General features: G+C 41.1%; 1 protein-coding gene across 1 annotated transcript; it reads left to right on the forward strand.

Moving 5' to 3' along the window:
- Positions 1-92: 92 nt before the first annotated feature.
- Positions 93-7,651, forward strand: LOC104941218 (serine/threonine-protein kinase PDIK1L). Its single transcript, XM_010766288.1, has 3 exons — positions 93-499; positions 2,280-2,505; positions 6,801-7,651. The coding sequence occupies exons 1-3, from the start codon at positions 470-472 to the stop codon at positions 7,043-7,045; spliced, it is 501 nt and encodes a 166-aa protein (XP_010764590.1). The 5' UTR covers positions 93-469; the 3' UTR covers positions 7,046-7,651.
- The last annotated feature ends 5,568 nt before the right edge of the window (positions 7,652-13,219 follow it).

Genomic DNA, 13,219 nt, shown 5'->3' on the forward strand with positions numbered 1-13,219 from the left:
AAATCGAATTTAACAGCCCAAATCGAAGACATACAGTGTAGAGGGAAATACACCCGATAACAAATGTATTTCGACACAGCCCGACAAACTAACACTGTCTCAAGTATTTCAGGACAGGACAACAACTGTGCAGGCACCAGACCTACGCTCCAAGACAAGACCTAAATCTGACCTCTACGACCGACCACAAGGCCTCACAACAGATCCAGGAGAGGGTTTGAGAGCGAGGAGGAAGCAAGGCCAGCCGCCGCCCTGAGCTGCCTGGCCCTGTGGCTCGTGATGGAGTACTGTGACGGGGGCAGACTTGATGATGAATCAGGATACCCTCGCTCTCCAGAGCCGCCGGACCCCCCAAGAGGAACCGACAGTGTGGTGAAGCAGCTCTGCAAGCGCTGTGGCCATTCCCTGCACAGCCTGGGCATCACACAACACCTGGGACCTGAAGTCCGGACAATGTGCTGGTGGTGTGATGATGCCCCCAGAGGAACCCATCGTGAAGGTAGGCTGACTGAGATGTGACACCGATGTCTACGTCAGATCATGTGGCATTATGTAGTGTCGAAAACATATCAGAGTGTTTGCAAGGGGATGATTGGTTGTTCACTTTAGCAATGGACCCGTTGAGAGCACAAATAAACAGTAAACATTTTTAAAAAGCAGTTTGAAGAATAATTGAAGACAAAATACAGAAAAAGTAATTATTGAGAGATGATACGGATCACGGGAGATCGGAGCCGATCACGTGTTATTCAAAAGATCGGAATCGGGGGAAAAAAAAATCAGGGTCGGGAATTTTAATTTTTCATTATTTTATTTAACGTTACAAATCAAAAAATTACCATGTTCACAGTCTTTAAATTCATTCACCTGAGGCCTTCAGTTTTGGTTTTAATTACACAACAATCATGTATGTGTTGCTTCTTTTGGGCTTGTTTTCATAGACCTGGTGCTTATTTTCTCTCAAAATCTGGCAACAGAGTGAGCAGGGCACAGAGTCCTAATAGTAGCAACAGTAAGCTAACGAGAGGCTATGTTCAGCTGGTGACTCCGGAGTCGGGACAGAGAAAATGTCAGGAGTTTTGAAGTATTATGAAATTGAAAGCGAAGGCAGTGTAACAGCCAGATGCAATGTTTGCAAGGCGGAGGTTCTGCGTGGTGGAAAGAACAGAGCTGCGTTCAACACGACCAATCTAATACGCCACCTGAGAAACAAACACCAACAACAACACGACGAGTACACAGCGGCCACTCAGGTAACGGCACTGAAACAATCGACACTTTCAGAGACTTTTAAAAGGAAAGAGAAACTGCCCCAGAACAGTAAAGGCCAAACAAATAACAGCCAAGATAGCTGAATTCATCGCGTTGGATGACCAGCCGTTATCTGTTACCTTTTTTTCTCTTAATGCATTGCATAAAGTTCGGATCGGGAAAAATCAGTATCGGCAGATTTGTCAAAACCAAATGATCGGAATCGGATCGGGAGCAAAAAAAGGTGATCGGGACATCCCTAGTAATTATCAGGTCAGGTGAATGTCTGGAGTTTCAATACTTAAAATTGGAATATGATGAGACAATTGGGTTTTGTTTTCAGAAAGTCTAAGTCTCTATCTGGGCCCTGATGCAGATTGTTGGTGGGGTAAATCCTTTATTTAAGTAGAGTTTCACTGATGAATCCACTATTTGATCAGTCGATAAAACACATTCCTAATTATTTGATTATCTATTCATGTTTAAAGTAATCTTTCATGTAATATATGTAGCAGGAAATACCTCCTAAATAGGGTGTTCCTGCTCTTCTCTGTTTTATATGAAATAACAGTAAATACTTTTTGGTTTGGGAATCCTAAGGACAGGGATGGACATTTTTCATTATTTTTAATGGCCACTTGATAATTAAGCACTCTACTAGACAATAATCTTCAGATTCATGGATTATAAAAATAATGATTTGTTAAACCCATAATTTAAAGGACTACATTTAACACAAATATATACAAAATGTATATTCACCCGGGCAGGCTGACGGCAATAGACCTTATAGTTTCTGATTCATTCTCTGTTGACGGACTAATCCATTATTAAATGTTTCAGCACTACAAAGTTAAAATGTTCACATATTGGAATGTAGTTGCAAATGGTTACATTAATCATTTTCAAAAGGAAAATGAATATTTAACTCTTACATAAGTCATACATTTTTTTTAAAATCAGTTTTACCAACACAAAGCACACTGTATATCTTTGTCATTTCAATGTACTGTCTGTCCTACCTGTAGGTGGCAGACTTTGGTCTGAGCAAGATGAGTGGGGGGGTGGTGGACGGAGAGCTGACCCGGCAGCACTTCTCCTCCACCTGCGGCTCTGATTTCTACATGGCTCCAGAGGTGTGGGGCGGACTCACCTACACGGCCCAGGCTGACATCTTCTCCCTGGGGGTGATGTTCTGGGCCGTCCTAGAGAGGATCACCTTCCTGGAGGAGGGCGCCACGCAGGAGCAACTGGGTAGGAGAAAGAGATGAGAATACCTGGATACACATCATATCCAAATGTAAACAGATGTATCAGTTTCTTCATGTTTATGGGACAGTGTTAACATGTTGGGTAACACACCAGCATGTCAGTGTGAATCCTCCTCAGCTGTCAGAGCACTCACACAAAGGTCAAATGTCCAGTGTGGTCAGGCAGGTTGATGACGCATCGCTCCCAATTCAGTTTGACTTCATTAACTGGCACATGTTTAAAAAATGTCACATGCTATACATCGTACATTCATCAACCATGGATGAATCGGAGATCTAAATGGCAACGTGACGGATGATTTATACTATGCACACATTGATATCAATTATAGTAGCCTTGTTTCTTCTAATACGAGCAGACGTGTAATACAGCTTTCCCTTTTCCCAAAGTGACTCATTTAAATTTAATTAAGGAGGCCCTATTGTGCTTTTCCCTTTCCTGTAGTGTTCTATAGGTTTGTGTGCATGTAAATGGTCTGCAAAGGCTAAAATCCCAAAGTTTCTTACAGCGCACGCAGTATGAGAAAAATAGAGCTTTTTGAACATGAAAGCATGGAATCATGTCGCAGTAGATACACTAAATCAGGGGTGGGGAACCTTTTTCCTCTCAAGGGCCATTTCAATTTGTTCAACATCCTCCGAGGGCCGTACAAATGATTGACCTCTGCTTAAAAATACTAAAATCACTGCCCATTCATTTGGCCTTTCTTTCATGCTGTGCAAAGAAAAAGTAACCTCTTAATCCAGATATCTTACCATGACTCGCGCATGCATGCACGACGTGCACGGTGTGGCATGACCACCAAAACAGAAATATAAGGACACAAGATGTGTACAAAATAATGTATATGTGAACATGGGGGACCTAACCTCCTCCAGGGGGGTCCGGGGGGCGTGCTCCCCCGGACGATTTTTTTTTAAATGTTGAAGTTAAAAGCATCAATCTGGTGCACTTTGAGAGCTACATTAGGAGCTCTATGGATACATCTCAACACCCATATGAAACAGAACTGTAAGCATATTTACTTTTACTTTATGGATATTTTACAAATCACTCCCCTTTCAAACTTTATTCTTGTTTATTAATAACAACTTTTCTTTACTGTCATATAGTATTATACCTGTTTTATTTTATTCTCTTATTTTTGTATAACTATAATGATCATATAAAGATGTGCCTTTACCTCACTGGTTGTAGAAAAAGCTTCTTATATTTGTTAGCATAGCTAGCTAACCAGTTGCTAATAACAACAAAGTTTATTGACTGTATGATCAGTATGACAGATGAACAGATCGCCACTGGGCTTTCACTAAAGACACAGTCACGCAGCGGCATGTGTACAGCTCCTTATCTGAAGTGCCGAGCGACGTTCTGGTGCTCTTCGTCAGAACTACACCCCTGTCAGACGAGACATATACCACGTGATGACACGTTAGACTCGTGTTGTGTTCATGGACCCTGACCTTGGCCAGGAAAAACAGGCATTCGCTTGTTTAATTTTTTTGCGGTCTAGATTTCTTACATGTACCAAATTGTATATGGCCCGAGGGCCGAAGGTTCCCCACCCCTGCACTAAATGATATGAACCTGAAAATGAGCAGAATGTCCCCTTTAACTTTTCTTTGTTTAGAACTTTGAAATAGTGGATTAGACCTATAACGTTCACAAAGTTCTGACCATTTCAATAAAAGAGAGAAGCACTGTGTCAGCAGAACAGCATTGAGATTTTAATCTATTTTTTAATGTCCTGTTTTCTGCCCAACCCCCATGTGGCCACAGGATGACTAAGGGTCTTAATGGACGCAAGGCCGCCTCTGCTCCGCGCTCCACTGAGAATAATGAAAGGGCTGTTTATACAGATGTCTCATTTTATTCTGTAAAATATAGCCTGAGCCGACTTGAAGGCAGGGAGATATGAACCATTATCTCCAGGTTTAGTACCTGAGAACCTCCCTGAGTCATTGATACTCCATTAGTCTGAATGGAATGGTTACGATTGGACGGAGAGAGGGGTTTCAGGTGGTTTCAAATAAAAAAGAAAGAGACCAAATGGAATTTAGCAGCGCTGAGCACAATCCTCTTTGTCAGTGAGAAAATAGGCAGAGGCGGCTGGAGCCTTTTCACAGACAGATAAAATGGTCCATTATTTTACTTTATCCTCTCTTAGACCCACACACCTATTTGAGTAGGCAGGGGAGCGGAAACACAACTTCCTGTGTTTGTCCTTCTTGAAGCCCGGTGTGTGTGTTCTTGACTTTAGACTTCCCCTCAGTGTTCAGGCCAGCGATCAGTGCTGAGGAAGACATTCACGACATATGTGTTACTAACAGGGCTCCATTAAAATACATGTCATCTCCTGTGACTTTAGGGACAATTGCATTTTAATTAATTTCACAGATAATCCTCTACAATTTATTTTGGGTAGTAACTAATGATTTTCTTCCCCTGATCAATCTCCTAATTTTTTCAATAAATCATTTAGTCTCAAATTAAGACAAATTACCTAATCAATTTAGAGTTTCAATTTTTTTTAAATTATTCAGTTCAGCAGCCAAAACCCTAGATTATTCATTTCATAAATGGTATGTAAGAAATGAGAGAAAATCATCTTAGTACTTTAACTTTGCCCAACTTCTGAAGTCTTATCAGGCAGATCAGCTCTACCAGATACATAAAGAGAGATGTCAGTCAACATGATTGGCTTTTCCAACCCAATACTACAGTGTCTGTGCAGATGGAGACAGCAAAAGATTTTTTCAGAAATATAATAGTTGCTTCTTGAGCTGTTTTCTCAACAGCTGTGAGCAATACTTTCATTTCCTGTGCACTGCAGTCTATCAGTATGCAACCATATGGTTCGAATATACTTCATGTTTTCACTTTTTCAGTTTGACCACAAAAAACATTGTTGTAATATAGAAGTGCCCACTACAGCCGTTAGTACACGTGCAGTCCTGGGTCAACTTGAACTTAAAGTGGACCTATCATGCTATATTTGAATAATATATTGTTGGGCCATACCTATATAAAACATGTCTGTGAAGTTTTTTTTCAAAATACCAAACAGATCATGCATTTTAGCCATGCCTCATTTCGCTCTATTTGATCTATTCCAGCCCTGTCTTCACAAGGGCTGATTCTGTGGCCAATGAGCAGCAGCTGACCAAGCCCCCCTGCAAAGGAGGGGGGCGAGGCACGAGCGTCATGTTACCATCCTGTTACCATGCTGTTACCATGCCACGCAACCTCTCATTCCCCTGATAGGTGGACAGTTGGCCATATAGGCGGAGCACCCCGTTTCTGACGTCAGAACAATTTCAAATCTGTATTAGTCTGTATCAGATCCGTTGCACTGAGACGTGCCAAGCAGATTTGGGTATGGAGGAAAAAGAGAGGGTTGTGTTTTCTGACACTTGGTGAGTTCCCTGGAACATCGGGGACACATATTCATGTATAAAAGAAGTACAAAAGTGCATTTTGCATGATAGGTCCCCTTTTAAGGGTGGAGGTGTACCATGTGCTTGGACTAAAGTTGCCCTGTATGTAGTGTCTCTACTGTGACATGTCTCCATGCTTTAATGTTCAGAAAGCTCTTTATTTTTCTCATACTGCCTGTGCTGCACCACCTCTTTTCACCCTCTGTCTGAAACCAGAGCCCAGTCTGCTCTGATTGGTTAGCTGGCCAGCTCTGTTGTGATTGAGGGATGTCCCGCCCCTTAGCCTATCACTAATAGATCGCCAATAGAAGCACGAGTGTTATATAATGATGTCACTATGTTCTGGAAGTAAACATAGGAGTCCAATGGAGGCGTTTCAGAAAGGGAGAGGGGGGGGGAGCAGCAGCAGTGTGTGGGGGAGAAACTCGCTCTGGACACAGGGATTTTAGCCTCCGCAGACCATTTACATGCACCAAAACCTATACAACACTACAGGAAAGGGACAATCCCCAAAAGCACAATAGGGTCTCTTTGCAAAATTCCTTAATAAAACAGAATTCTCTATATCAAGCAGGCAGTGAAAAAGTATTACAATTGTATAGAAGTATATACAAAAAAATTACCCTGCTTCTCACTTAATTAATTTCCTCACTTTTCTTTTTTATCCTTAAACTGAAAAGTACTCAGCTTTGTTGACAAATTTTCTAATATTTCCACACAACACTAAACTTGTTAACAGAAGTCTTCTGACAACCCGTGACATGAAGTGGCCCCCTGCAGTCGGCCGGGAACTCCCCCTGCATGATGACCACAGTGTCTCCCCCCGTGTCTCCCTTCTAGGTGCCTACGTGTGTAAGGGTCGCTCAGGCTGGCTGATTCCTCTGGGGGAAGCTTTGTGGGAGAACAACAACCTCCAGCTGTGCATCCCTATGAAGTTTAAGAGAGCCCCCCCGCTGCCGCCCCCCCCCGGCCCGGCCATGTGCACCCTGCTCTCAGACATGCTGGCCTCGGACCCGGATGCTCGGCCCCCGGCGGAGCAGCTGGAGGCCAGAGTGCGTTCGGCTCTGGAAGAGGACTCCCACTGACAGAGGGGCACTTAAGAGACCCCAGAGGCTGCTCCCAGAACAGCCACTACACGGAAATATGGACGGCGGACCCTCTGACGTGTGTAAGCAATAGCCACTTAGCTGCTACAGGGAGGTAGGCAGAAGAAATATGTTTGATGACATTGGATGGAAGGTGCTTTCCTTGTCACGGAAACACAAGCTCAATGTCTAATGTTCAGGAAACCACAGAAAGGGAAGTCCACGAAACACGCAATGATATTCAAACAGGTCAATAAAGAAATCTGGAGGGAGTTGTTATTCTATGCTTAATGTAAGCGCCATGAAGCTTGACATGGAAAATCGATTTTGGTGTTTACATATGGCTGAAATTTCAAATGATTACTGCTGCGTTTTGTCAGGGTCAGCTGTGTTTCGGTGACTTCTGTCAGCTTTATTTCTTAATTAAGTTTGACATTACTTGTAGATATTGAGCCTTTTTCTGTTGAAAAATGCAGCTTACATTAAGGTGTTTCTTGATTTCTCATATATTTTCACCACTAATTGATTGTTACATGGATCCACAAATAATATTTGTAATGCATTCCAACACTGATCTGTTAATAAATACTATTGTGAAACGGAACACGTCTTCATTGTTTGACCCTTCAGCAGCTTGTCCATTGAACCCCATGCACATTTGGTTGTAGTATGTGGTATTCTTTTACGATAACTAATGTACAACAAGTGTCAAGCACAAGAGCTTGATCGATTTAAACTAATATACAAATAGTTAAAAAAAAAAAAAAAACGTAACGTGTGTAAGAAATGTACACAAAGAAAATCTAAATCAGTTTTTGAAATTTTAAACATGACGTGAAAATGTTTCTTTTTATTTCGTTATATCACTTTTTTGCTCTAAGCTGGTCCTAAAGATCGTTTTTGAAGTTAAGTCAAACTTTATTGCTGTGTGAGCATTAATATCGGCACAAAACTTTAGTGGGCTGCCTTCACTAATGTACTGTCCTCTTGGAGCAGGAAATGAAAGCAGGCTTTAGGGTTTGGGCTGATCGTATCCACACTGAGTCCACAGCATTTATTACTGGTCATCAGTCTCTGTCACATCTTGGACGGCTACTTATTTTAGACAAGTTTTGCTCGCATTAAAAATTAAATTGTAAGTGTCCGGAAACTCTTTTTAAATTAACCCGAAATGGATAGGATAAGTATTAAAATGTGAAAATTCTTGCTTTGCAGTTTGACTGAATAAACGACTCAATTTAGGGTTCAGGGTTGGAGAAGAATACACTGAGAATCAACACATCTAGGTCTTCTTTTACTCTTGGAAGTGTTGTAACCTTCAGTAGAGTTTACCTGAAATTGCTGTACTTCTGCTCATGTTGCAGTGAAGATTAGCCCAAACTAAATCAGCTTGGCACAGATTCAGCGAGTGTAGCGTGGCGGTGGGGGGGTGAGGGGGTCCTTTCACATTTCAAAGCTGAAAGCAGCAGTGAGCAGGCGTAGACAGAGAGCCTGAATGTGCCTCAATGCGTCAGGACTGCAACACCAACAGAGCGTCACGACACAGGGGCCGCGTCCAGGAAATTACGCGTGGCCGTTCAGCTCCACTGCAGCTGTAATCCATACGAGACACAGGTCACCCGAGTGTGCTTTATTGCGAGCTATTTCTCAAATGACAAACCCTTTCCAGTAACAATGTGGCTGAACGCAGCATTCAGTCAGTGTTCAACAGACAGGTAACTTATAGAGATGTAATTGGAAAGGCTGTGTCAAATGAGCCAGTAAAACACTCTCATAGGGCAATCATCAGGGGTCTCCTGCAGGGGCCGGACCCCTGACTTTGGGGAACACATTATAAGAGCCACTCGGACCATGTGACCTTTATTAAATGGCTAGACCTTTCAGGCTACTCTGTCATTAAGGTTTGATGATTCAAAGGTGGGGAGCATTGTAGAGCCTAAGGCCCCTGTGCTGGAGCTCTGGAATCAGTAATCGGTTTGAATCCGAGCAGGGGGCCATTTACACGTGGCACCGCACCGCCCCCCCCCCCCTTAATTCCCTCTCCAATAGAGTAGTGCAGGAATGAGTCATAAAACACGCGTTGGAGTTGGCATTTGACCAATTAAGACTGTCTTAAAGTCAACGGTTTCCTGAGCGTGTCTTTGGTTAGATGCCTAAAATAAGGAACCGATTCTCACGTTTTGTTCTACGACATACAAGACATCAGTAAATATATCACATATTAATGTCTGAAGTTTCTAAAATTACTAAACGACATCATGCCGGAAATTAACCACCTTAAGCTTAGCCGTGGTGATGCTATGTTTGTTTTATAGCCTAGCGTTAGCATTCTACTTTTGATAATTGCAATTATGCTTCAGAAATCTTAAAATTGGTGTTGACAGGTGGAGATAATCCTGCTGAACAAAGCAACAAAACAAGTATCATAAACTTGTGTTTGCCACAGATCTCATTTCCTGCAATAATCCAAAATCAATTAAAAGAATATGATTAGCTTTTTGTTGAGGGAGTCCTTGTTATGCTAACTTCCAGGTTGGCCTACAACAATACGTAATCACTGCACCACTCTCTAAAAGGCAGCAGGGTTCCTAAAATAATTATTATTTTACCATGCTTTATAACAATATTGACACGTTGTAAGCATTATAAAACTGAATTATAAAAATGTAATAATGACATATTTTTTTAAATGTGCATTATAATGTGATTAGTTCCATTACAATAAATGATTATGAAGATTTGATCCAGAGTGACCTAAAATGAGTTACTTTTAAGTGCTTCCTGTAATCTTTAAGAACAACATGATATTTAAGGTCAAATTTATCTTTGACCTTCTCAAAGCAAACAACGATAAGTAAGAGTAACTTAATCACATAATAAACAATATATTACAACTTTAGGAAGTATAAAACACCAAGACCCTGCTTTAAAATGTGTTATCATTATCATTGTAAAGCATTATGAATATTTAGTGCTTATAACTTTAAAAATACAAAGTTATAAGCAGATTATAATACATTTAAAGTATTCTTTCAATGCATTAAAGAAATGGACTTCATAGAAAGTGTTACCAAAATAACCCGAAGAAGGACTTTATTCCTTGAGTATGAGGAATGTGTTCAACATCTGGATTTACTAGAAGCCCGAGAATGCCTGACTAACACAAATAATAGGATTAACTTTGGGGCTTTAAAAAGCTATTTATGTAACACTAATATTCAATTTCCTGCCCTCTAAATCAAAATCTTGCAATTACACAACGGCTGCCCGACGAGGACACTTCCCGCAATTCATTCATCCACCGCCAACTGTTAATGAACGCTTGACTCGTAATGGCTTTTCTATTTAATTGCAACATAAACATGATTAGCTCAAAGCGTGATGCTAAACAGGTTTCTAATCCTCGACAAACACACAAACACTATTTAAGGGATACCCAGACATTCAGATGTTTCTTCACCAGACGTGTAACATCTGAGTAAAGAGAAAATGTCTCTTGTTCTTATTTCTTGTCAAACTGAATCAGTACAGGAGTTCATTGACAAGGCACTGGTAGAACCCATACAATGTGGAAAGCTTCAAATCTGAGAGCAGACTGACCTTTCTTTTATAGTCACAGTAAATAAAGTAAGAAAATGAAAATGGAAACTTTGTACAGGAGATGTTCTGGCTTCCTCCCAAGTAACTTTATTCCTTACACCCACTCACACGGTCTCCTTATCTAAAATAAAGCGGTGTGTACCAGATAAAAAAAAAGCTGATGGAAGAAAAACTGCAACCATTATCTCCTCTGATGCTTTCCCCAAAACATCAGCAGACATGTCCCGAGGCTATTGTGTGGATAAATACAATAATGTGTGTGCATGTGCGCCTGCAGCCAAAGTCCAGATAAAAACAGGGTCAGTCCATTCCGGGTCCATACAGGTCCTTCACCATGTACGGCCCCTCCAGCTCATAGCCCATCTTCCTGTAGTAGTTTCTTGTTCCTACACCTGCAACACACACAGGAAAGAAGTTAAAGAGAAGCACAATTTACGATGTTATACCATGTAATAAAACCTTTTTTTGTCTTCATTTAATAGCAGAATGGGTTTAAAAAACAACAAATGAGTACTTAAAGGTCCCCTATTATACTGTTTTTCATCAATATATTATAGGTGTCAGATATATACAAAACATGTCTCTGAAGTGTTTGGCTCCAAATACCAAACAGATCATTGCAGCATCCCATAATCCCCTCTGTTTCAGCCCTGTTTCCAAAGAGCTGATTCTGTGTCTGTAGCTTTAACACTAGATACCTAAAACCGCCAAAGGGTCACATTTACCCGCTATTGATTTGCAAGGTACACTGTTCTTTTATTTATCATACAGAACAGTGAGTTTTGATCGCACAGGGATGAAACTTATACCAATAGAATCTGTGGACTCTCAGCTTTTCATATGATATAGTTTGTGAAGATAGCATGAAGTATAAACTATCGCTACCAGTGCTGATTTAAACGCTTGGTGTTAGAGAGATTTGTACCTAAACAGAACACAAGTCTATCTCTCAATCTATCTCTCTATCTATAAAGGAACCGCAGTAGACAAAAAGGCGTTGCTATAGCAACACGTCATGTTTACGCAGCATTTTATATGAGGTAAATATTACCCGCTGGCGAATATAGGTATAAATGGATTTTTTGGGGCGATTCTTTCAATCTGACTTCATATTGACAATTTTTAACAACAGAGGGTGCTACATTACACACTTTCAGGAAAAGCTGTTTTTTGATTGTATGTAACTTTTTTTCAATAACATATTAAAGTCTCCCAGTCCGTGACTTTTCCTGAAAGTGTGTAATGTAGCACCCTCTGTTGTTAAAAATTGTCAATATGAAGTCAGATTGAAAGAATCGCCCCAAAAAATCCATTTATACCTATANATTACTGGATCCGCGAGCTGCTGGCATAATAGATTGCCCGATCGGGCAACCAGCAGGTGAGGCTTCATTGCCCGAGCTAAATACTAGATGGCCCCGGGCCATCGGGCAGCCCTTAATGTCGAGCCCTGTGTATCATATTTCCTTATCTGAGTCAGCTGAGCCGTATCTGGCCGTGCAACACTCACAGTGTCACATACTGTATGCAGAAGTATTATTTTAAGCAACACATTAAGTTGACGAAACACTCGAGTCAAATGTAATTAAAGTCAGATCGTGTCTTAGACGGGGCAGTGATATCATAAACCTGTTAATGTACGCATTCAAACACTTTTTCTGTTACCAGCTGTATTCACCTTGCAGTTGCAGCTATGTGGCTTTTATCCTGGATAAAGTGTTTAAGTCATGGATGTTTAAAGTTTAACTTCTTCATATTTGACTAATATTATAGTTGACTTTTCATTCAGGAAGTATGACGCTGCGCTGTCAGTACATGTTTGTGATTGGTCGAATGCTCCAGATACCACCCCTTTCATGTGAACTCGCACCTAACTAGATAGGACACGGCTGGCTTGAGCTAACGAGTTGATAGCCAGCGTTGTAGGACAGTTTAGCGAGAGCGGCTTTGTTTTGGATTAAGTCAACCGGATAACTCAAAACATATCCAGGATAGGTTGAACTAGATTTGTAGTATACCCCCCTGGCCTGTCAGTAGCTCCAAGTGTGCTGATTTGACACCATCTAACCCTCTTTATCCGGGCCTTTCCCCTCCTTCTTGTTCAGGGTTTTGGCATGATGCTGATGGAGGAGGCAGAGAGGATTTCCAGAGAGGAACATGGCTCCAGCAAATTGGCTGTTATCTCAGGTAAGAAACACAACAGCAGAGCATCGTTCATCCTGCTTACACTTTGGGGTCTTCAACACAGCACCAAGAAGGAGGAGCCAGGAGCAGATGGTGCAGGGCTGCAGACGGTTAATTAGCACAATAATGATGTCATTTCATAAATGTATCATACATCGTTAACAGCCACTTTGTATCGTATGTAGTTCAGGGCTAAAAGATGAAACACAATGCTGAAATAAGTCAAATGGAGGCTGTGACTCAGAGGATTAATGAGCCCTGCTACTGGGACTAATATGTTATTAGTCTGGTACATTAGAACACATTTGGAATATGTGTAAGTCTTTAATATACATTCAGTATTTATGATGGCTATTTGGCAAGAGACCTTTATGACGTACTTACCTCATA

This window comes from Notothenia coriiceps, unplaced genomic scaffold, assembly GCF_000735185.1.
Source record: "Notothenia coriiceps isolate Sejong01 unplaced genomic scaffold, NC01 NC01_scaffold00003275, whole genome shotgun sequence".
NCBI lineage: Eukaryota > Metazoa > Chordata > Actinopteri > Perciformes > Nototheniidae > Notothenia > Notothenia coriiceps.

Coding starts and splice junctions, on each gene's coding strand:
- LOC104941218 (XM_010766288.1), top strand. CDS start 470: ATGATGCCCCCAGAGGAACCCATCGTGAAG. Junction 500..2,279: donor CAGAGGAACCCATCGTGAAG/GTAGGCTGACTG, acceptor TCCTACCTGTAG/GTGGCAGACTTTGGTCTGAG. Junction 2,506..6,800: donor CGCCACGCAGGAGCAACTGG/GTAGGAGAAAGA, acceptor TCTCCCTTCTAG/GTGCCTACGTGTGTAAGGGT.